General features: G+C 37.3%; 1 protein-coding gene across 7 annotated transcripts in view; it reads left to right on the top strand.

The window, feature by feature from the left end:
• Window positions 1–26,082, top strand: part of NIPBL (NIPBL cohesin loading factor) — a 157,010-nt gene that overhangs the window by 43,133 nt on the left and 87,795 nt on the right. For all 7 annotated transcript variants that reach the window (XM_054185780.1, XM_054185784.1, XM_054185786.1 and 4 more), the window contains exons 2-5: window positions 11,441–11,584; window positions 18,498–18,663; window positions 19,839–19,969; window positions 25,035–25,134. In XM_054185780.1, the coding sequence (XP_054041755.1) occupies window positions 11,521–11,584; window positions 18,498–18,663; window positions 19,839–19,969; window positions 25,035–25,134 (461 nt within the window). In that variant the 5' untranslated portion in view covers window positions 11,441–11,520. The remainder of the gene's footprint in view (window positions 1–11,440; window positions 11,585–18,497; window positions 18,664–19,838; window positions 19,970–25,034; window positions 25,135–26,082) is intronic.

The raw sequence follows: 26,082 nt of genomic DNA, 5'->3' as shown, positions 1-26,082 counted from the left end.
CCATGGAATAGCTTTGGGAAACAAGCAAACTTAAGTGTAGACTTAATTCTTTGTAGAATTTAGTGCACTTTCTGCATTACTGGTGCTCTTTTACCTTGTGATGATTTTTTTAGCTGTATGTACTCTTGTTGTGCGGTTATGTGTTCAATTGGGACTTAACTTGGTCTAAAGAGGTTAATACGATGAACTTCAGGGAAAGTTTTGGCTTTGTTACTGCCAATGTCAAAATCAGACATGTTAGATGCAACTTTCCTTGTGGCCTTTGTAATCTAAAAGTCTCAATGCTTTTCCTTAAAATGAAAATGGAGAAAATATCTACTTCTAGAGGAGTTGAAAAAAATACAGTATTCTGCAACTGTTGAAAATATTAATTTTGTTAATGTTGCAGTGGATTGTTTACACTTTCATTTTTGGAATAGGGAGCGTTAAATTTTGGGTAATGCTTTCTTCCTCAGGTTAATAAAATATCTTGTCTAAATGGTTGAATTGTCTTTGGATTTATTTTGTTGTAGAGCAAGTTGGGTAGTTATATGCCAGGTACAATAAAGATTACTCCTAAAGAAGATAAGATATGTAGTCAGTTGGAGTAAATACTGGGTTTTTTTAATTTTTTTTTTTTTTTTTTTACACACACACCCCCCCTCCCAGCTTCTGGGCAGCCTGCTCTTGGTGTCCCTGTGTGAGCAGGAGGTTGGACAAGACAACATCCAGAGGTCACTGCCCACCTCAACCATTCTGTGATTTTGGGGACAAAAATAGTGAGAAATGGAAAATCATGGATTGCATGAGCACAGTAGGTAGTCCTCTGTTCCTTCCTTCTCCCTCAAAGGGTGGGGAGTAAAGGGGAAGAAAGAAAGGAAAATGAACATGTGCAATGTCTCTAGTATTTGTTGTCATAGACTGTCTACCTCACTGGTACTAACAGGCATTGTTCAATGCAGCGTAGGGTAGTTGCCATGTTAGCTTGATGGTAATTTTTAGTCCTGTCAAATGTGAAGTGACCTGTTTTCTGCTGTTCTTTGTGTTGCATACTAAAAAGGAGTGCTCTAGAGAAATATCTGCGTGGGTAGACCATGTTTTATGGCGGAATGGAATTAATACATAACTTATGGATGTGAGGAAAATGATAAGCATTTGGGGCAGGAGGAAGGCAGGTCAGGAAAGAGTAAGTTTGTGTGTTGTGCCTTCAGTCAGCTAAAAGCTATGTTTGTAAAAGTTTTGGGAAGTGTAACTGTCTTCCTTCTTACTCATTTGTCTTTGTGCTGTCCTGTGAGTCAGCAGAAGCCTTATTCCTTAAGAGGATGGGAATCTCAGTTGTAGTTACTGGTTGCATGTATCTATACTCATTCTTCTATCTTCTTCCCCTGTTTCTATACATATGAATGTTTGTATGTGTGCGCATGCATGTTATGTATGCCCACCTGTCTGAGGAACTGAGCTGCAGCCTTCTAACTTGGTGTCTCAGCCTCATCCTTGGGAATTGTGAAAGACAGAGACAGCTGGCAAAACATTGACCAAAAAGAGCAGAACAAAGCCAGACTGGAATACAAAGACATGACATTTAAAAAAAAGAAATCTTGGATGTGGGAAAAAGGGCAGCAAAGGATAACTTGTTTGGTTGGTAATCACATTAGTTTCATAGACTGTTTTGTAAGATCTTTGGCCTTCCTTGTCACCTCTAGCCTTCGCTTTCTAAATTGCTGTGGATGGAGGAGGTAACCGTTATAGAAGGGCCATGTTCTGTGTTTTTCAAAATAGTCTGCAAATTAATTGAGATGTTCAGCACAGTTCCTCAGTAGGAAAGTTTCTCAGGTTTTTCACATCATGTATTATGATCCTGCATTCCTTCTTAAAGTGAAAATAAGCCCTGCTATTGATTGGCAACAGTCTAATCTCTTTATATGACCTGCAGTGTTTTTACTTGGTCTCCAATGGTATGCCTTGGTTTTGACATTTTTCTCCCTCTACATTGATAATAGTTCAATCTTGAAATGTCATAGTGAATCTTCTGTTTTCTTTTATTTGTTCTACCCACTTTTATTCTGATTAATACGCTTGTACCAGAAGTTATGATCACAGAATTATAGAATCATTTTAATTTCAGAAAATTTGAAGGTTGGGAAGTTTAAACTTGATTGAAGCTGTAAGCTTGACCAAGCCTGTAAGCAGCTTTGCAAACCGATTGCTGCAGTTCCTAGGTAGCTTTGAGTTAGATTTGCAACATCTGCAGGCTGTCAAGGGTAGGATATGGAAGATGATCAGTGAGGTGAAAGAGACACCACTTTAGAGAAATGCTTTTCTTGGAACTGCTTCCCTCCTTTCAGTGTGGTTTGTGAGCTTAAGAAATTTCTGTTGTGTTTGTGCTGCAGACTTAGGAGAACCAGCAACAGCAGCAGCAGTTCAGGATGACATAGGGCACTTTTCTAGGTAACTGTATGAATCCATCTTCAGACCCACAAAGACCATAACCCAATATGGTATTTTCCCTCGCTATTGAGAGATAAATGATTGTTACCATCTAGCCCCCGTTGCTCATGGTTACTTGGCCATCATTTGAGCTTAGTTGATTGACAGTAATTCCAACACAATATCTCTAGATGTTGTGTGTTGTGTGCTTCAGGGCTTATTAATAATTTTGAATAAGTGTGATTTTTCCAGCTGTAGTCCCAATTTGTTTCCTATGCTATGTCTTTGAGTTAATTGTGCTCCAAAAGTTTAGCTGACTATAATGTTCATATGAAGAAAAGCCTTTAGTGGCTAGACTGCATGTGACATTGGAGAGAAGGAATATCCTGGCTGACCAGTGATACTGTTTTTATGTTTGAAGTCTCTTACACAGATATTTTATTTACTAGACAAAAATGCTGCATTTATTTTTTTAAAGTTACTTTTGCTTTCGTTTTCAATCTTTCCAAACAATGTGTTTTTATAAGATGTTAGTAATCTGAATGAAAATGTTAAATTACATTGATTACTTTGGGCTTTTTGTGTTTTAAATGTTAGCATACTTTCCTTAGGAGACAGTGTACCTTATCTGTATGTTGCATGAGCAATGTGTTTTAAATGTTAGCATGCTTTCCTTAGGAGAGAGTATATCTTATCTGTATGTTGCATGACCAATATAAACTACCTCTTGTAAAATGAACCAAATGGAACAAATTTTGGGTAGTGAATGCTATAAAATTACACAAATAATTGCATTACCAGTAATTGAGCAGATGTGTACAGTAGGACAGTATGACCAGAGCTCTTTGTGTTTCTGCACATAGTCATAAAAACACTGATTTATTTAATAATTTTCTACCTAATGATCATGGCACTTGGCACTTCTTTATCTGTAAGCCCTTCAGTCTAATAATTTTGTAAAGCATCAGCTAATTTCAGTTATATTTTACAGGGGATTGGAAGTCTCAAGACAGTTCAGTTTGTGAAAACTGGTTTTTGGGTAGAGGAGACACTCATGTCCCCATTGAGGAAGAGGCTGCAGCATGTGCTGTCTTTCTTCCAGCAGCCGAGAGGTGTGGGACTGGATTTGATTTGAGGAGAGGGCACTGGGTGTGTTAGAGAGCTGTTGTACAGCCTTTGGATGGAGGAATTGCATTGTTGTTGTGAGGGGATGAGGTGAAATAATACACCAGTCCATTTTAACCACCTGTAGTGCTATACAGAGTCTCTCTGAAATGTGCATGGAGCTTAAGTCGAAAAACGGGCAACAAGATGAGTATTAGGGCAAAGGGCACAACCTATCACAGGTCAATATTAATTCCAATATAAAAAGACTATGAAGCACTTTTGAAGTGCAACACAGTGAACCTGTTTATACAGAATTTTACATTGGTGTTTATTGTGGATCTCTAAAGAAATGTTATGCTTGTGCATCTGTTTTCCTAGTGTGTATTAAAGAAGCTTGGAAGGATTTTAATGGTTTTTCAAAGTCGAAAAAGAGGCAAAAATTGTGTGACTGGAAGACTTGTGCAACATCAGCTGCTGCCTCAACAGGTTTATTTCTTCCTAATTCGGTTTTATAAAGGTTATGAATCATCTAAGAGAGTTCAAGGTCAGAAATGCAAGATTAAAAATTGGAAAAGACTACTGAATTAATTTTGAGTTCGGTGTTAAGCCACTAGGTTTTTAGCCTATTTAAGATCCAACCTACTTGAAAAATGAAAAGTCTTTAAAATACAAGTAAATGTCAGTACACAACTGTTTTTAGAGAAGGGCAGCACTACTACCAGCTATCATAAATAGGACATTCAAGAAAAAGTTGAAAAAACCCAAGCTGCTACTTCCTTTCTTATAACTGTCACAACTATTTTGTTAATAAAGATGTGTGTTGCAACCTAAAGTGTTCTCCATTTGATAGAGCTGACCTAATGAAACCTTTTAATTGCTCTTCCTCTTCTACACGTCTTAGCTATTTTTTTTCAATAAAATGAACTGTATCTAATATCAGCTGCTGCGTTTGTGCCCGAGCAAGTAAAAGGGGTCTGCTCACCAAAAAGAGCACAATTGCAGATGTACTTTCTTTGTTGAAATAAAAGTTGGATGTGGAATATGTAGTGCAGATGGGAAATAAACGTATGAACTACTGAAGTAGCTTGAGGTTTTCCCTTTATGTTTGAATTTCTCAGCTATGCTTAATACCATGACTTCTGCCAAGCAAAGTTAGGTTTTTACAGTTTAATTCTACATTTGCTTCTGCAGGACAAAAAGAATTCAGTAGCTCTCAGTAGTGTTAAATCTTTGACATGGAAGGAGAATCTCATAAAGAGGCTATTTATTGCTCAAAAATATGGAAAGCGAGCAGTAGTAAACTCCCCGAATAACTGGAATTTCCCTGACAGAAGTTTTAGCTGCTTTATTTTGCAGAACTGGTGAACGTAACTACCCTACTAAGGTATTTCATGTCTGACAGCTATCAGTGTAATTGTGTCTGCAAAAATAATGTGTATTATATACAGGTTAACTTTTAAAAACATACCAGTTCTTTGGCTTAGGTTTTTCTACCTTATCTGTAGGCCTTGATCTTGCATCACTTCTCTATCTTCTTTTGGAATCTGGTTTAAGATTTGTGTTCCATTCACTTAAATTTAATCCCTGTGTTTTAAGAAGACAACTGAGCTGCATAACAGTAAAGCTCTTTAAACAGATTCTGGTTTGCATTACTTCTCTAATGAAATAGCAGGAAATACACTTCCATGTAGAACAGTATTCTTAGTTATTTATAAAGCCCTATTGATGCATTGAGTATTTTTCATGAAAATTAGTAATTCTGAGATTTACATTTTTCTCTTGTACTGAAATAAGCTACACTTGTTGATCATCACAACACTTTGTAAATATAATTTGATTTTCTGCAAATTTTGGGGTCAGGGTATGTTGCCTGAAAGAAAAAGCTTTTACTTGGTGCTTATTTGTGTATGAAGGAGTTGATAAGGGCTCATTTTAAAGAGTTCTTCATGCTAAGGCATCTGAATTAAATATTTGAGATGTTATTTTAAGTGCAGATTGCTGTCTACAATTTTAATTTTTATATAAAATAAAATGGATAAAAAGGAAAAGTTTCCTGTGCTTGAAAGAAGGAAATGACTTTAACAGAAAAAGATCCTAATGCTGCCGGACAGCTATTCCTTCTTCTCAGGAAATGGTGTTCTAATGAATTTTCACCCTTTGTAATTGCAAGGTAGCAAGAAAGGTCAACGTTTCCTGCTGGACGTAGTGTAGATCAGGGAAGGTCATAGGTATCTGCTTTCTGCATGTGGCTTAGTCTGTTGTTTGTGGGGTTTTTTTTAAATTTAAAATTTTTTTTTTTTTTTTTTATTATGGTGGTCCTATTATGCCAGTTCCTCTCCTCTCTTCCCCCAGGGAGAGTTATTCCAGATGCAAAGCACAATTTATGCTTTATGTTAGTTTAACTCTGTAGAAATGTGTGTGCACCTGCATTAGGGGGCATCTTTCCGTGATCCACAGACCTCTCACTGTCTATGCATCCACCCCTTTACTGGGGTTTCCCTTGTCCTGTGGTGGTAGTGCACTGTTAGTGCCGCTACTCTCACATGGGCAGCAGAGGCATCAGTGTCGTTTTTATCGAATAGAACAGTGGAGACCAAATGCGTGTGGCAGTAGCTGCAGAGGAACAAGTGGGTTGGTCTAAAATTTTTGTTAAAGGTTGCTTTATATTCAGAGGCGACTTAAAATTCGCCCAGTACAGTACTTTTCACTAAGGTTTCTTTTCTTACAGTGGTTGTAGTTTGTAGTGATTTGAACACCTGCTATTGGAGTAGTTTTAAAAAAACACATTATGATAATATTGGTTTAGAAATTTTACTATTTAATTTTTGTCTCAAGCTTTAATTTTTCACTTGCTTTGTCAGCATTGGTGATTCTGTGGCTGATGGCTTTATGATCCAAATGTATGGATTTCACTAGTACACTAATCATCCTCTGGTTTTGTGCTTCTAGATTTCTGTATCTGTATTTTCAAACTTAATTTTTTGTAGCCAGTACCATAGAAGGTGAAACTATTATGTAGTTTTTATCCTGGTTTTATAAATGCTGATGTGTTTTCATGGGCTTTTATTGTTAATAACGAGTCTTCTGAATTTCTGACATCTCCCCTCCCCCGCCCCTTCTCTTCACCTCCCCCCACATGCTGCAACCATCACCCCCTTTGGTTGTTCAAGTTAGATTCATACCAGGTCGCTTCATAGTTTCTTGCATTACTGTTCTAACGTTTTGACAGCTGCATCAGTGATTAATTACTGTTCACTTCCAATACTGACTTTTCCTGAGATTGAATTAGTGTTAAGGTGCTTTATATTGTGGCTGTGTGTGCTTTATTCCTCCCCTCCTCCCCCCCCAGGTACTTAAGTGTTAGACTATGTCTTGGCAACCGTATCTCATTCCTGAGTAATTTTTAAAGTACTTTTGTAAGCATTTAGTTCTGTAAACTTGCTGTCATTGTATCATCAAACTGTAGCTCAGGTGTGGAAACCAGACATCTGCCCTCTTGTGGGTAAATCTGTGTGATGTACTGCAGTCACGGTATCTGATTTGAATGAAAACTAGAGGATATTCCATCATTCACTTTCTGCCTCTCTCCCTCATTCTTTAAGTGATTTTTTTTTTTTTTTTAAGACAGTTCATGGACTAATAACTAGCAGAGATTCATGTAGTAACAAACAAGAAAAGTAGTTTACTGCAAAATATGGAAGTTTAGAACTGGCTATGAGGAAGGCTTCTTAAATTTCTAATAGCATGTTTGCTGATATAAAAAAAAAAAGAGAAAGTCAACTGCTCACCTAAATTATAAAATAACTAATACGTGAGTTGTACTGGTTTACTTTAAGTGTGCATCTGTAGAAATCAGCTTTGATCATGGTGCTGCAGTTATATCAATACGATGCTACTCCACATACAAGAAATGAAAACCACTTGTTAAAGTGTTTTCATTCTAAATAAAGATTTAGTAATCTAAACTAAATAAAACATAACTGTGTTTAAAGTATTCTACTTAATAGAATGCTTTTAAAAAAGAAAAATATAGAGACCTAATACCATAGCCCTTTAAAATTTAATTTTAATCCACCTAATTTTGTCTCTAATCTTCTCAGAAATACATTAGGTCAGTCATATATATGTTATTTTTTAAATCCAGAGATATAATAAGTTAAAGAATACCCTGGAGTATGGGGAATGAAACGTTTAAGCGTACATAGGAAATTTCAGAATCTTGAGGCTGTTACTTATCTTTGTATTACTACTGAGCCTGTGTTTTATTGCACATAAACAGATTTTTCCCTTTATTTTGTTTTCCACCATTCTCATGCATGCACATAGCTAAGCTGCTATATACTTTATTATATAATATATATAATAATATATAATAACAATATATAATACACTTTATTATTGTGTATTATGAGGATAGATTTTTTTCATATATTCTATATATAATTCATATATTATTCTTAATATATGCTGCCATTTCACTGTTTTCCTTTCACGGAAGGGTTCTTTGTATGACTTCCTTTGTGCACTGTAGTTTCTTCCTCCCTGAAACATCTTTTATGATATCCATTGCTTCTTATAAAGAAGGAAGAGCCTAAATACATCTATACACTGAATATGTGAGACTTGTTTGTATATATGTAAATTTGACTTCTAGTTCTGTGTTTGAACTGCCACACTACACTCTGATGCTTTGCAATACAGCAGTTCTTTGATTTCCTTAATTCAGCTAATATTACTAACGATTTCATTTTTTCAGTCTAGAGGTAGAAATCCTGTACTACTGGTAATAGCTACTGTACAAAGCTGATAATGTAAAATTTTCTAAATACTGAAGAATGTTGATTCTTCTTGACTAATTGTGAGCTGCTACTTTGAACTCTTGTTACAGTTGAGAATGGAAAAAACCAACAAATAACCACAACAAAATTTGTCTGTCAGTCAAGCCATTAATTATTGCATGATGTTCTGATGTTTTGTATGAAATAACCTATCTCATCTTGATTTTCCTCTAACTGCTTGATATTTTAAATTCCTTAAATGAGTGAGTTTACTAATGTTCTCGGTGACATCAAATTTGAGTTCTAGTTTCAGTGGATCTCAGTCTCTAGTTCTGGAATTGAATTCCACCTTGTTTCCCAGTTGTGTAACAGATGCAATTTTGCTCTCAACACAACAGATGTAATATTTGGACCCAGATTATTCCTATGTGGTTTCTTCATATTGTGTTTGTTGTACAAACTAATCCCATCACTTAATCCCGTCAGTTGCTCTTTGTCTTTTGTTTACCCTCATCTGTTTACTCACATCACCATGCTTAAAAAAACTTTTTAGTGTAAGAGGCAGACTTCTTGAATTGCAGTGCTTAGTTCCCAAGTAGTGCAGGCAACCACTCGTGTCCCTTCTGTAACATCTGAGTGATCCAGCTTTAAAGTAATGCTGTTGCTTACCTCTGCTACTCCTAATGGAAGGCTGTTGCACAAAGTGGCAGCTCTGATGGTGAGAAGCTCTGTTCTGATGTTATTCTTTGCATTCTTGTCCCCGTTGATTGTGTTAGCATTGCCCTGTAGCATTCTTCCTTTGTAACCTTCTTTGCCTGCCTTAGAGCAACCACATCCCCTCTTGACCTTTGTTTTGTTAGCGAAACAAACCAACCCCTTCTACTCTACTCTAACAAAGAAAGTTTACTCTTCCTCTGACCATCCTTGCTCACTGCACTTGTTCCACTCTTAGATCTGGATCTTGCCAGTTCAGGTTTCTTATCATGTATCTGTGGAGAAGGTTTCTGATTTAAATGTCTGGTTTTGGAGGAATTTTTCCCATTGAATGTCTGTATAATTTAATTATTGTGGCAGTAATACCAGGAAAGAATGTGAATTAGTAGTGACAGCTTCTGATGTTTACAGCTTTCCCAGGTGATCAGGAAGGGAAAGTGAACAGATTTTTTTTTCTTGGTTCCACACACCCCCCACACCCCCCATTGTTTCTGTGTTACGTACAGGGTTTCCAATAGTACTGACTAGTGATGTGGCCTTAGTCAGCTTTGATGCAGTTTCAGTCAGGAGAGACAAGATCATCAGACATACTGTACATATAATTTACTGTACATATAATTTATTTTACAAATAATTTATGTGTGAAAGATGTTCCTTAATTTCTTTAATTACTAACCTTTCAATGAAAACTTAAATTCTAAAAGTGATAGCATCTGTGGGTTTGCTGTTGCAGATTCACTGTGGGAATATTTAAGTCCTCTTTTATTTTTTTTTCTTTTTTTTTTAATTTTAAGAATTGCTCACTTATGGAACTATGAAACCACTGAAATTCTGTGTATATTGGTATTAGTTTTGAGTAAAAAACCTCAAGTATCGAGTAGCATTTGAAACTGCTCTGGGTGTATAAAGGCTGTTTTCACTTGGATTAAAAAACCCAAACGCAACAACCCACACAGAATATATATCTGTAGCAGTTTCCTTAACTGAATTTCTGTACCTGTAATGTACTACATTTTTAATAAATGAATGTAATTTAGTGGTGAGAGTGAGACTGTGGCAGGTGTAGCAAAGGAAGTCAAGTCATTGTCAGTTGTTTAACCTCAGTGTTGGCATTTTTTTTCAAAGAATTCAGTTGTGCATAGATAGGGAAACCTTGAGTGGTTCATGAGAACTTTGAGCAGGAAAAAGACTAACAACATTTGGTTTTCTTGTCTTGCTTGGAATCTATATGTATTTTTTAGCATTGGTGTCCTATATATTGTCATTGGTGTGGCATAACAAAGAATGAAATAAAAATTATTAAGGAAATGGCAGTGATCTTTTGGTTTGTATGTATGGCATATGTAATTCTCAAAAATGTTGCGTTCTCAAGTAAGCATAAGCAAATCATGATTTCAGCCCCTTCAGTAGGTAACATAAATGCTTACAGTAAAGTATTTTTACTATATCACAAACTGTTAACACAAGTCCCTGTCTAAAATAGGTAGCTGCATATGTATCAAATTCCTTTCCTTTAGTTTGTTTTGCTTGTCTTCAGAAAATATCATGTTCAATTTTTGTCATTTCAGGAGTATAATAGTGGAACGTAATATGTGATCTTTGTAAATTTTTCTTGTTTTGGAACTGCAGTTGAAATTACTGTGATAACCATTTCTGGTTTGGGGTTGTTTGGTTGTTGTTTTTTTTTAATAGTGTGGACTTTGTTACCGTTGGGATCTTTATAGTTAGTGAAAACTGAGTGAACAAATTCCATTTTCAGTAGTTGAATATAAACTGTGTTGTTTTACCAGAAGTAAATGAACTAGTTCAGTGGTGGCTAAACCTTTTCTTTTTGTGGAGGGGTTGATACAGTTTCTGGTATTAGTTTGACAAGACAGTGTTCAATATAATAGAGATATTTTCAAATCAATTTTGAAATGGCTACTACTTTTAAAATGTACTAAGATTTTGTATTTTTCACATTGTTTAATCCTTGATTTTTGCATCTGTAAATTACTGCTTTTGTTTTTGCTAGCCTCTGGTATATGAAAAATATCTCCTTCTGCAAAACTGGGAAGTGACTATAGCAGCTAATTAAACTGGTTATACATTAAGTGCTATCCCCTGCATTATGAAATAACTGATGTTTTGTTACTAGTTTTTGAGTTGGTACTGTATAACCTGAGCAAATTTTCTTTTGATTGCCTTATGTTTTTTTGTGAAGGGCTCTGCTTCTGAGACCTGAACCTTGCCTTTTGATTTCTTTTGATATTTAAAAATCTGCGTATTTGATATGTAAAATCTACATTGTCCTACCCACTCTTAACAAAAATTAGTTAGTATGCAGCTGAGGGTATGGTCTCTGTTTCATTTATGTTACTGAATTTAAAATTCTAAACAAGTAAACTGAGAATTTTAATTTGATTTTGTCGTCCCCCCCCCTTTTCTTTTTTTAGTGCTTGGGAGATGGGAAGTAATGATAGCTGGCACCTGAACTAAAATATCTGTGTAGGCACTACTATCCCAGAACTTCAGGATGAATGGGGATATGCCTCATGTTCCCATCACTACTCTTGCAGGGATTGCTAGTCTTACAGACCGTAAGTACTCTTCTTTTTTTTTGGTCTTTGCTGTTTACTACCTCTTCAGTAAATACCAGTTCTTAAAGGTAGATATGTTCAAAGTCAGATTTGGCATTAAAAATGTTAATTTTGTCATTACTTGAATTTTAAAAATCTGTTCAAATAAAACATGCTAATTTAAACATGAAATGAAATGTATGTTAAAAAAAACCACAAAGCAACCCTTAAGGAAACTTGAAACAAAATATAGGAATTAATTGTTTGTTTGTAATATCATTCAGTAGCATATCTGCGTACCCCATGAATAAAGAAAAACATGTAGATGATAAAATACTTCTCTAAGACATACTTTCATCATTTTCACTGAAAAGAGAGAGAGAGGATTAGACTGATGCTCAACTAACTAAAGAGAGTTGTGGAATATGCTGAATATACTTAAAACCTAGTTCCTTAATTTTGGACAAGGTACAAAAAAGTTGCTCTAATTAATAGGTGCAAAGAATGGTTGCTAGAATGGAAATAAGCAGCTGAACCTACGAGTCTTTTTTCTTAGCTGTTCATCCTACAAAAGCAGGAGATAAGGTGCGTGTGCTGTCTTCAAATATGCCAGGAAGACACATGCATGGAGAGGAAAAGAACTATTTACATTAAAAGCTGATACTGGCACAAAACCACATGGTTATAATGTGAACAACACTGCAATAATGTGAACAACCACTGCAATAAGCACAGCTGGGACAAAGATGCATCTAGTTCATAAAGTGTAAGAAAGAGTTTACAGCTCAGTTGTTTCTCTGAGGATAATTGGACTCAGTGACCCAGGTGCTTCTCCTGAGCTCTTGTTTTTATTATTATACTGTTGAAATTTGGAGACTTTCCAAGAGTACCCAGCAACTGAATTTAATTGCCTACAGTAAAAAAGACAGATGTATTAGAGGAAAAAACCCACTTCTTTATATCTTTCTGATATTCTGAAATAACAAAGTGGAAGATGCTGCTTATATATTTACATGTGTATATATGTGTCATTATGTATGTCTAATAATGGATCATCAGGATGCAAATAATAAGTTTCTGGTCCATGGGGAGTTTGCCAGCATTAAGTATTCGCAGGTAAGGTTCTAAAGAAAGTCAAAATACATAACTCGTAAAAGTCACGGGCCAGACTCCTGCTGCAAGAGTTTCTTGAAACAATGAACTACTTTTGGTAGGATTTGCCCTAGTGCTAGGAGCATTTGCTTCTTTGTCTGTTGTGTTTATCTGATGTTCAGAAACTCAGGAACAGCTGAAAGAGAAAGGTTTGTAACTGCTTCACCATATTTGTATGAATAGAACGAGCTGGAAGGGGCAAGAACCTGTTGCCCTAAAAGCATGGAGGACATGATGACTAGAGGCAGTAGAGTAGGCTAGTTAACTAGCTGAATTTATACTGTTGTCATAAATATTTTTTGCTGATCTTGCTAATTTTTCCAAGTTTCCACTGCATTCAAGGTAATCTGATGCAAATAATTAAAGCTACCTATTTTAATATATTATACACTTATATTTGAATTGCAATGTATTTCTAAATACAATAATGATATACATTATATAGGGGGGGAAGAATACTGGAATTCCCCCCCTGTCGGAGGATGTCGGAGTGGGAGACGGACCCGGAGTAACGATGGAATCTCAATATGAGTATGATCGTTCTCCCTCCATTCAAGTTTTCACAGAGTATATATAGACAGGCAATAAGAGCACGCGCTAGCGGCAGCGATATGATTGACTTACAGTTTCTGTTCACGCGCTGTCCATGCAGTTCATTCACAGATCAGGTTGGTTACAAGAATTCACATAGTAAATTACTTAGTCATTAGCACAACATGTTTTCTACCTTCTCAGTTCCCGTTTTTCCCATGTACTAATTCCATCTTCTACCACCTGTTTTGCTCTTAATCTAATCTCTCACAGTAGGGAGGCTGGCTCACGTGACCATTTTCTCTCAGACACATTCCTACAATACCCCCTTTTTCTTCTTGAGCCAGCCAGACCTTATGCATGGCATTTTCTATCATGTCAGTCACTTTGCGGAGAACACATGAGGCTACCATAATCAATAATAATATAACCAACAATAGCATGAGCCCTTGCTTTAGTAAGTCTGATAACCATCCCGTTATACCCCATGAGTTTGACCAATCATCGAAACCATTTTTGACCGCTTTTAATTTGGACATGTTATCCTTGTTGTGACGCTCTTAGCAGGTTATATACTAAACACAATTAAAAACAGAATCAAAAAGAACCCTGCTAAGGCAATAAATACCCAGATTCCTAAATTTAGCCCAGAAAGCCAATTTCTTTGGATTTACCCAAGAGAAATCCTTTTGTAATATTTCAAATACATTGCGGTTGCTGACAGCACAAGCGACCCTGGAAAAACAATCGTGGTAACATTTCAATCATCATAGTTACCGGTTTTGAAAGGGTATGTGGCAAAAATACCCACTCTAATGCAGTCAGGCTCTTTGCGAGTGCATCATCCCACTGTCCTATCAGGACATAAAGTTGAAATTCTTGTAGGAAGCTGTTCAATGCGTCTTACAGCAGTAGTAGACTATATCTTATCTTTCAACATGCTGTGATGCCTTCTGAGCTGTTGGGGTTAATGAACATAGAATTTATGGGGGGGGGGGGCGGGGCAGACACAGCACTTCAGGGCATCCCCTGTATCTTCAAAGTGCGCTCATGTCTCTCTCCCCCTCACTCATGTCTCTCTCCCCGTCTCTGACCCGAGACAGCCCCCTTATATCCTGCACTGGATTGAGTGGAGAAGTACAGGCTAGAGTTGCTGCACGCATGGCCAGCGCATGCAGCGAGTCCCACCAGACTCTCCTGCACTGGATTGAGTAGAAAAGTACAGGCCAGAGTTGCTGCATGCGTGGCCAGGGTATGCAGCGAGTCTCACCAAACTCATGATCCAGCTCTGCTAACAGCGGCTGTCTGATACGTGACCACATTGTTGTAATCCCTTCTTGTTATCTTCTTCTGTGAAGGTCGGGTTCTCATGGATACACACATAGTTTTTAGAGCAGCATATTCTACAACTCGTACAAGGGTATGATGCAAAGCGGCATTTACAACTAATTGTATAATGCTTATTAAACACGGCAAAGAGCATACTAAACATAACAGACAAATTCCTTCCACACAGGCAATGAGTACAATTTGCTTCAACCAACCCCACCCCCAAATCCATCCAGCAAAGACATTTCACCCAGTGGTCTCCACAAGTTGCTGTTTCAGTCAGTGCAGTTCCTGCAGCTGGGCATGGATGGATTTGGAGTGGTCACTTAGATTCATACAATACAGTCCTTTAAAATCTTGACAACCATGTCTGTGAGCTGAAAGCAAAAAACCAGTAGCAGTTCTGTTTTGCAACATCGCATATCGAATACTATCTACATCTAGCAATAACTCAGAAATAGCGGTACTAGTAGCATTGTTAAACTTAGCCTTGGCAGCAAGAGAGTCCTTGTTATCACAAATCCTTGGCAGCAAAAGAGTCCTTGTTAGCAAGAGCGCATGCGGACTCCCTGTTCTTGCTGGTACTGTGCTTTGATCTTCTTCCACAACAGGCCAAGATTCTCAAGCAGCTGGATAAGGTGTCTGTGAGTCCATTACAGGCTTATGTCATCCAAATGTTTTTCTTGCAAGCACCCGAGACTGAATAACAATTGGTGTGATATCTGTGTTTTCCAGCACCCAGGTGCGAGTCCCTTGAGTGTATTTACAGTCCTCCTCGCCGATTTTCCGTTGCTTTCCCATATTCCACCCCCTTGCTCAAGAGACCACTTCTGCTGGGTTCATTTTAGTCTCGCAGGGTATAACACAGAGCAATCTACTAAGGCATGCAATAACATATACACATATAGGAAAAAAACCAAAAAACATATCTCTATGGTACTGCTTTGAATCAGGTGTCCTATTTCTCTTTTTCTGATGCTTTCTCGTAATGCTTATGGCATACTTTTGTGCTAACGTGGCACATTTCCCATCTAATTGTTCCTGTTTGGTTTCTTCTTTTTTTTTTTTTTTTCTTTTTTTTTTTTCATTTTTTTTTCTTTTTTTTTCTTTTTCTTCTCTTTTTTTTTTTTTTTTTTTTCACCATCACTTACGACTGACATAAAAGTCTGCCTTTGCAACAAGAGCTCAGTTTCTCATTTTTCCTTAAGTTTCTCACTTTCATACAGAGCATCCTATAGATTTTGGCTCAACTCCTTTTCCCAATCAACCATGACCTTATAGACAAACAACAAACAACCAGCGATACGCCCTGCACGGGCGAGCCGTTCCCGAGAGTGTAAACGTGTCGGCTCATGAAAACTCCCCCAATATTTCAGGACTTCCATCGGTTCTACAGCCCATCCTGGTATATCTACCTGGGGTGCGCTCGCCTTACGTCTAAACACTGTGTATATACGAACTTCTTCACTTGACGGAGTGTCAGCCCTAGATGCATACGAGAACAGTACCACACCGGGCAGAACACCTGCTCAAGTGGAGTCACCTAACGACACTGCACACAACAAAAAGCAAACAGTAGCACACATGCTGATCAGCAGGTATAAGCTGGCGCCCACACACACTTACACAGCAGACATACAAAACCAGCACTTTTGTCTCAGGGAGACGACTGGGGAGGGGAGGGGGCGAGGCGGGCAATGGCAGGAGCAAACAGCTCCGGCTCTGTCCTTCTCTGCTGACATTCTGCCTCCTCCATCGGCCTCAGATGGAGCAGAGGGGATCAGCAGGGGATCGTCCCAGACCTTTGGACCTGGCCTGTTCGATCCCCCTCCCGTGGGTTGTAACGCTGCAAAAGCCCCGGCTGCTGTGGCTCGCTCTGCGTTCATATCTTGTAAGGTCGATAACACCAACCACCATGTCGTCGCTAACGGTGATGCCTCTTTGTCTCCTTTACTTATCACTTCCCACAGTTTATTCCCAACAGCCTCCCATATTTCTGGTTTAAAAGCTGTCTGGGGCTCCGGTGCGAATCCGTTCTCTCTGCACCAGGTTAACAACCTTCGGAGCATACGCTCATCGTATTTCACCCCTCTCTTAGAGAGGATATGCAGGAGAAGTCTTAATATAGCCCCTTCTTCTTTTGTTACTTGTTGCCCCATCTCCTGCCCCGGCTTAATCAGTTTGAGCAACAGTTTCGCTGGTGTTTCAATCCCTCTCTTAGAGAGGATCCCAGCGAGTAGTGTGGCCGCAGCTTCTGTTTCCATAGCTGCGCCTGGGAGGTGAGGAGCGACCTCACGCCGTTGTCTGCTCCCGCTGATGCGCCCAAGCAGCACGTCTCCCAGCCGAAGTTTCCCACTCCCCTCCTCTAGCTGCTTACCGCAGTCTCGGAGAACTCAGTCGCGCTGAACCATCCTCTGCTACCAGATGTCGGAAGATGTCGGAGTGGGAGACGGACCCGGAGTAACGATGGAGTCTCAATATGAGTATGATCGTTCTCCCTTTATTTAAATTTCACAGAGAATATATAGACAGACAATAAGAACAAGCGATAGCAACAGATACGTGATTGGTTACAACTTGTGTTTAGGTGATTAAGGCAATTATTCCATTGGTACACGTCCTGTGTCCACCCCTGGCTATGAAGCACAACTTTCTTTCTCTGTTCACAGATGTGGTTCCTCTTATCTTGTTTACCGACTTGTTACTTCTGCTCCTTGAGGAATCTCAAGGATAGTTCATGGTCACATTCCTGCTTGTAGTTAAACAGGCTTCTCCTCAAGGCTCATGTGAAAGGCTGGATTGTTCATCGCAATCAGATCATGTCCCTTCGAACTCAGCCATTCCTCCACACCCCCCCCCTTAAAATGAAGAATTTCAAAATACAGAAGAGACAAAAGTGTATATTTCACTTAAGTTGTTTTTTCTTAAGCTATTTCTAATGATTCAGTTAAAACCTTTATCTCGGAGCTGTAATTGACCTGGGAACTTGAACTTAGGCTCAGCTTGTTTTTGTGGACTCAGAAAAGTGACTTTTCTGTGTAGCTATCTTTTTGGCCTCTTCTGGCTTACTCTGCTCTTGTCTGTGTTGCTCTGCCAATCATCCAGTCAAGGTTTCTTATATGGTACGCTTCCTTGTTACATCCGTAGACCTGAGAATGCCGTCTTAAAGTATAGTGTGCTCGTTTATAATCTGATTGAAATATTGTGATGGGTGTTTTAATTAAATCTTTTTACCAAGATTTATGAGCAGGTACATTGACTGAATTTACATTTTAGTGATCGTACCAATCAAAGATACTACCCTTTTCTTAAGAAAATGACTTACATAGTAATAAATACAAGAGAAGTATAAATTGAGAATTTAATTAGTGGCTTTAATTGGTTGTTGGGTTGTTTGGTTTTTTGGTGGTTTGGTGTGGTTTTGTTTTTTTTTTTTATCTACCATGACCATACAAAGTGGGAACACTAACTAGATCAGAGTAGAAAACTGGAATGCTCAATGCACTTACAGTAATGCATTTACAGTACTGCATACAACTACAAGGATTTTGCATTTCCTTTCTTCATCAATGCTTTTTGGCTCCAAGAGAAAACTGCCATAACATACTAAATAACTTAATAATGTAAAATGTTTAAAAGTATGATTTTATTCATAATACTTGCATTAGCACAGTTAAATATTTACAATAATACAGTAGTGTGACTTGTAGACTTGATTGCATTACTTTGTTTGAAACAGAGTCCAGCCTTTGTGTGTTCGTGTTCATAATTTAAAAAAGAATAAATCAGCAATCTTCCCTTATTTTAAATGTAGTTGTCAGATTTTCTTTCTTAATCACATGAGGGAGTAAGGAGGTGCCCATATTTGTATGCTTGTGTTTTATTAAATGATTCTGAACTCCTTTCTGTTTTCTGATATCAGTTTTGAACCAGCTGCCTCTTCCATCACCTTTACCTGCTACAACAACAAAAAGCTTGCTTTTCAATGGACGGATAGCTGAAGAGGTGAACTGCCTTCTGGCTTGCAGGGATGAAAATCTGGTTTCACAGCTCGTCCACAGTCTCAATCAGGTGTCAACAGATCACATGTATGTATTTTGAACTTCAGCTATATCAGATCACCATTGTTATTCCCTGAAATCAAAATTAACTGGATTGAGAGGGACGTTTGTGAGAATCTGAAAATTAGAACATGCAGGGTTTTTCTTTGGCTTGCTTAGCAGGCGACTTCTATGTAAGAGTCAAATGTTTCAGTTAGAATGTTAACAAATTGTCTGTCAGCCCTTATGCAATTGAATTAGTGGTAATTGCTTTTAGTAGGTACCTCTATTGCATTCTTGGTAGTTAGAGTGCAGACTTCATAGTGTTGCAATACTCATTTATGTTCCACTTTGGTTAATAATGTGCATAGACAAATTATATACTCAGAATTACACAAAAAGAAAAATTTTTGGGGACACCTGTGTAAGACCCATGTCAATTCTGAGTAGGTACTGAACTTAAATACTTCAAGAATTGAACCAGCAAGTATGCTAATGTGTTCTCTTTTTGTTAATTTCTTTTTTTCTTTTTCTTTTTCTTTTTTTTTTTTAGTTTTTCCCTGGTGTCTTTTGAATTGTCTTGTGTTGACAACCCTGTTTTTTTCCCTACACGTTCCAATCAATTGTTTTGATCAAATGGAAGTAGCTTTTAAAAGTCCTCCAAGCAAATAATAAGTGAAAGCATGGATGCATTTATAGAAAATCATTACTTTTTTTATGGTTCAGAAGGAATCCTGTGATGTCAAAGATATGCCAATTTCCCTTTTTAAAATAAAGGATTCTCAAAGCATTGGGCTGCAACCTGAGCGTTATACATTCATGCATATGTTATTTTCAATCCTACAATGATACTTTCTTGATGTTATGCCAAAACATTCTTTTATGGAGATGATCATGATATAAAAGTGGGCATAAAAGACTTTATAATAGTCTGAAACTGACAGCCGTGTGTATGTTAAGTGCTTAGTAACAGAAAAGAATTTTGAAGACTAATAGGAATACCTCTTCTGCCATTCCTTAAAGAAGAGAGGGAAAAAAAAATAGAGGCAGGGAACAGTGCTTTGCAGACTTGGGTTTTTTTCTATATTTTAACAGTAAATTGTCTTCTTTCATTTTGGTTTTGTTTTTTTTGTTTTCCTTTTTTTTTTTTTTTACTTGACTCATAGTTTCTTATAATTTGAAAATGCATTTGCCTCTTTATTTGCTTACTTCCACAATTCCAGAGAGTTGAAAGATAACCTTGGCAGTGATGATCCAGAGGGAGATATACCAGTCTTGCTGCAGGCTATCCTGGCAAGGAATCCTAATGTTTTCAGGGAGAAAAGCATGCAAAACAGATACGGGGTACAAAGCGGTAAGGATTTTTGATTATTTATTGATTGCATTTATGTTGTTCTGTAAGTTTAGGGGACTAATAGTAGCCAGAAATATATATGGAGCACAACTGTGATATTTATGCCTTACCTTGTATTTGATAGTGATATAAAGCTGTGTACCTTGATATCTTCTAAGAGCCGACTGTATTAGAATAAGCTTGGAAATAAACTCTACCAGGTATTTTTGTAAAAAATGTTTAATTTCACTGCAAAGTTCAATCTCTAGGATGAGTGATTGCATTTTATTTTAAAATTATTTTATTTGAATTTCTTTACTGCTAGGTTTATATATTTGTCTTAAAAAATAATTAAAGTTGGAAAAATATGCCCTGATCCTGCTGAAAACATGTACTATTATAGTGTATCATTACAGTGGTAGTTCTTAATAGTTTTGGGGTAAGGAATAAGGTTGAATTGAACCACACTTAACAGCTCTTCCCTGACATTCCTCGTCTCAGCAATTGGTGATGCCCTGCAGATTTTACTGTTCTGACAGCTAATCCTTGTCTGAGGTGTAGTGAGATATACTGCTGATAGCAAAGGTGAAGAAGGAGAGAGACCAAGCAAAGGACTAATTGGACAGTTTCTAGTTGCAGATCTGGAGCCTTGGCCTGAAGTATGTTCTTTAAATATCAAACTATGAAATGAGTAGTAGGATTTCCAGATTTTTGTAGTGTGGGGATAACGCTTTGCTAGCACTTTAGAGATATAGATAGAAGTGTTACTGGAGTCCATAGCAGGTAGGAAGTGTAGGGTGATTTTGGAGGGGAAAAATAATAAAATGAGATTATTAGGTTCATTCACCTAGGCTCATGGGTAAAAAGCCACAAAATATTTGAAAAGAACTTGCTAAGGACAGAACATGTAAAGTTCCTTGAAAGAAGGCAGAAATTTCCTGGAATGAAAATGTGAAAGGCAGTGCTAAATATTTGTAAGTTCATTGGTACATATACACTGAAATTTAAGCTCTGAAAGCAGTCTGCAGATCCTGCATTTAGCGGTAGATGTTGCAGAGTGTGATTTTTTCCAGCTATGGGAAGAGTTGTGATTGTCCTGCCAGTTTGTAGAGTGGTCCCAGAAAAACATATGCTTGAATTAGAGTTTTCCACCAGTATTGTAGAGTAAAATAATTTTTGCCAGGGAGATATAATTTTTGAAATTATCTGTTCCAGCAAAGACTTTTGAAAGCAAAAAGACAAAACTATTTAATTTCTTTCTAGTTTTTGCTAATTCAGTGCTTCATAAGGAGAAGCACTTTGGCGGCTTGATTCAGTAGGTTAAGAATAATCATTATGAAATAAAAGCACCTCTGTCTTTAGTAAATGTGCTTTGGCCTATGCTTGGAGGAAGATATTAGCACAGAATAAAAAATAATTCAACATGAAACTTAACAGTTGATGTTATTTTAGTAAAGTTAACAAAGTGGTTTCAGAGAACCAGAAATATCAGACTTTAAAACTCCTTGAATATTTAATTTTATTTAATGTAATTCTGAATACTTGTACAAATGCAAGCATTGCAATGTAAGTGTAAAACTGGAAATAAAGGGGGAAGAAGGGAAAAGCATAGCTGTAGACAAAGTATTTTGAGAGTAAGAAAGCCCTGGAATTGTAAAGCTAGGTGAGGTGTGACTTTATTTTCAGTGGAAAAAGGCCACGCTCTTACCTGGATGTTGGTGAATCTTCAAGCTGGATGCTGGCAAATTGTGGTAGCCTTATTAGCTGTTACTATGTCCCATTCAGATCTAATAAAGGCATCTTTAGAAAGCTAAATACTGTGTTTTGAATTCTTGTGAATATAAAGTAAAGCACAAGCAGAATTCTGTGCTCATGTTTTTTCCCAGGTTCGTATTGATCGTAGTTCAACACTAAGTTTAGAGCAAGAGTTGTTTTTAGTTGTGATGAACAAATAGTTTAAGAAGGATCTATTATGTGGATACTTCTTTCGCTTTGTGTCCTGAGTGGGCACCCCTTATTTTCCTCCCCTGCCATTACTGGCATATTTCATTTCAGGTGATGTAGCAGCAATATTCCCCAGCTTTTGATAGCAGGCTCATTGTCGAAACAGTCTTCATACAGGTTAGGGTTTTATATTAGATTTTTAGTTAGATTTTTCAGACTATTTTCTATTATCAGGTTGTCTGAACAGACTGTCACATCACCCTGTGGTGTCAGGCCTACCTTTGTACAAGGGCAAAATGCTAATTTTACTTTAGACCTTCTTCATCAGACGACATGAAAATTCTGGGTGCCATCTTACAACTGATTCTGTCTTGCGCCTTATAGTGTATAAGTGAAGTGGATTTCATTATAATTATTTTTTTTTAAATTAAGGTATTATTCAATTTCAGTTTTCATAATAGTTTTTTCTCTTTTCCCTCTGAACACTGCCTTTGTCTTTCATCAGATATGTGTTGGAAGATGAGCTAAAATAGTATATTGCAATAGGTTAGTATTCATAGCATTGGTTACAGTTCAGAAAGGACTTAATATTCACTATAAACTATCAGAATTTGTGAATTTTGGGGATTAAAATCTTATGCATCTTTCCGTAAACATCAATTACTTGGATAATTTTTTTCATTTGTACAAGAATTCAAGTACGCATGTGCAGTAAAAGGGAAAAGCTCTGCAGACGTACATTTTCAATAACAGTGTATATTTTACTTAAAAATCACCTGTTGGTGAGCAGTCCTGGCTTAAGCATGCACGATGCTGTAATACATTATAATCATACAAGACTTTCTGTGACCTTGATCTGCGTTTTTGTGTAGTGTGTTTGTTCTCTGGTATTTAGTAGGAATGCTAAAATACATTTATGCATATCATTTTTTTCCAAGTAAGAAAATGATAGTTGAGACTGAGAGTATGTGTTAAGGAAACTCATTCTAGTAATGTTACTACTAGGATGATGTTTTCTCAAACCTGAACATTACCAACATTCAAAATTAAGGTTACATTTAAAAGAAATTCTTAAATATTTAAGTACAGAAACGCACAGTGGAGTTGTAAATCTGCTGCTTAGTGATATGACAAGAATGTAAAAAATGTACAAGAAAATACCTTAGTGCTAATGGCCACAGACTAATTTCAGCTCCTTTTTAGAGTAAATATTTGGGGCTCATTTCTATTTCTTTCTCATTATCTCACTTTATCATTATCAGTCATACTTGTTACCTGTCTGGAAACTTTTTCTTTAAAGTTACCTAGATTGTGCCTTCTATGTCCTACACCCCTCAATAGAGATGAGGTGAGAGCTGTCCATCACAGAATAAGTTTTAAGTTTGTTTTTAAATGGTATTAAAAAAGGATTCATTTATATATTTTCTGTCATTCTTTTAAACCAAAAACTGTGGTTCAAAACATGTTTTAAATTTAGGGAGGAGAAAATAAATAGGTGTATTTTTCTAGTATTTTAGAAGTGCAATCTGTGCTTTAAGCATAAAATGAGATTTCATCTGTAGAGTTCATGATCGTATTGGCACATTCTGTCAGCTTTCTGTACGTGAATGTTAGGGCTTAGTAGTTTGACTGAAATACAGTACCTAGCTGCATTGAGAGTGGCAGTGAGAGGTGAGCGGGCAGAGGGCATGCCTGGTGCTACTTCCAACAAAAATACCCTGGAGTTTCCTCGTCACTTGCCTCTATGAAAGGCAACCAGTGTCGATTTAAACAAATTTTGCAGGAGTTAGAGGCCCCTTCTAATACTCTGGACAATGAAATATCCTCTGTATTGAAGTATGGAGGTTTTTGATTTTTTTTTTATTTTTTTTTTTCCAGCGCTGCATGGGACTTTGAGTCCTGCTCTGGGCTAGTTTTCTTGTGCTAATACACTTGGAATGTAGCGCTTCACACCTAACGGGAGGTAGTAACGGCTGCATTCCTGGGGGATTATCACATCTCTTCCCTGCTAGGGAGAGGGGAAGAGAAGAGGGTGTCAGGGAGGATTTCTGAAACGAGTTTTGCTTGTATGGATGTTGCAGTAATTAAAATCGGTGATAGCAATTGAAGGATTGACAGCTCCCAAACTCTCTGGAGCAGGGACTTCTGTCAGCATTCTGTCTAACCTTTGGTTTAAAACATTTGTACTACTGATGTGCTTTTACCCATGGCTGTGGAGCATTTGCTGGGCTTCCCAAGCTGCAGTGTGCACGTGAATTCTGATGCTGTTTTGGCTGCAAGACATGAAATTCTTTCATTAAAATAACTTAACATTAATTTAAGTTGTGTGTTTCTGCATCACTTCAATTTCCAGTGTCATGCTGTTGTTAGGGAATTCCTTATACCTGTAATCAAGAGAGGAAAAAAAAGATTCCTTTAGATTCTGCCTAATAATGATGTGAGTTAGAGTGGAATAGAATACTTCATTTGGAAGGAACCTACAATGATCGTCTGGTCCAACTGCCTGACAGCTTCAGGGCTGACCAAAAGTTCAAGCAAATATTAAATTAGTTAGTTTCAAGCACATTGGTACTTGTGGCTTGCCAGCTAGTAGAACTTCTGAATTTCCAAACCATGACTGTGGGGATCTACAGGCTGTGGGGCACTACAGTTGGGATTTGCAATTGAAATATTTTAGCACCTTCTTTGATAACATTCCTTATAAGCATAGTGGAGGTGGGATAGAAAGCTTTTGTCCCTGTGTAGAAAGGGACCACTAAGGCATTATGGGAGTGGTGAGAATATCTTGCAGCACTCAGCCTGAGATGAATGTTTGCTGTACTTGCTCTAAAAATGGGAGATAAATTTCCTGTGTTTTTCTGACTTGTGAAGTTTACGAATCTTTTACTCATTGGCACATTGAGTACTGTACACACCAGCCTGGGGTGGGGAATATATGTCCCATCATAAAACATTTCTGTTATTAGGAGGTTTTGGTTTGGGAAGCTCTTAAGGAACAGAGGAAGGAACTACTGTTAGTATTTATAACTGAATTAACATTGCTTTAGGAAACACTTTTTTATGTTATGATGTAAAATGGACATTTTACACAGAATCAAAAAAGGAATGTGTGTAAAGTAATGCTGCTGTCTTCTTTAAATAGGGATGATGATGCCGCAGTTTAATATTTCTCAGAATTCCATGCGTGGTAGTCCTGCATCTTCCAATTATCAACAAACCACTATCTCACATAGCCCTTCCAGGTAACGCTTTCTTTTAAATGGGGTGGGAGGGGTAACAAACTGCAAATTCTTCCTACAGTACAATTAATTCTTGTTACAAGTGTGTGAGTGGAAGGTGATCAGTGTCCAGACAAATTTTGCATTTGTCTGATGGCAGGGTGAGTTTCTACAGGTGGAAAAGAAGTATGTTCCTGTCAGTGAATTAATTCTTGTATTCCAAGGGCTAGTCATGATTCTTCATTCTCTTTCCCTCCTGTAATTTTGGCAAACTTTCTTTCCTGCTTAAGGAGTCCCCCTGCCTCCTGCCACCCCTCCAGCTGTTTTCTACCTGTGACAGGGGCTGACACTGTTGGCAGGAGGATAGGAGAGAAGAGACTAATGTGTTTCCAGCATGTGTAGCAGTACCAGTGGGAAAGAAGGCTTGTACAAGCATGGAGTACTGTTGTAACAGTTATACAAAAAGCCACTCAGAGGAGGATAGGCTGGTAGTTTGCTCAGTCTTCCAGCAGCATCCTTGTTAAATTTCTGATTCTTTTTTAAACTTTTGAGTGTTGGCAAATAGCATGTACCTATAATCCAGGCTTTTATTAATTTAATAAAGTACTCTGGACTAGAGGAAAGAGTTCTGCATGTAGTTTCAACCCATTTACTAGGCTTTAACAGATTTAATCTTCAGTTATTAGATATCATTATTAAAATTAACTTATTTCGCATTTCACTTCAAGTTACTGTAATTGTTTTGGCAAAGAAAATGCTCTGTATCTTCATAAAAACCATTACACTTTTTTACTTTTATATCTAAAAGGGATATTGAAGAAGGTTTTTTGAATTGTGAATATTACAGTCTTCTCGAAATCTTTGCAAAGTCCTTGTGTTAAGTACTTTCCTGATTCTTTCTGTAGAAGCTTACCTTCATAGACTTGCTATCTAGAACTGAGGGCTATGAAAGCATGTAATGTACTTTCTGAA

Source organism: Rissa tridactyla, chromosome Z (assembly GCF_028500815.1).
Source record: "Rissa tridactyla isolate bRisTri1 chromosome Z, bRisTri1.patW.cur.20221130, whole genome shotgun sequence".
NCBI lineage: Eukaryota > Metazoa > Chordata > Aves > Charadriiformes > Laridae > Rissa > Rissa tridactyla.
The sequence above is the reverse complement of the archived record's forward strand: the minus strand, read 5'-3'. Positions and strand labels throughout refer to the sequence as shown.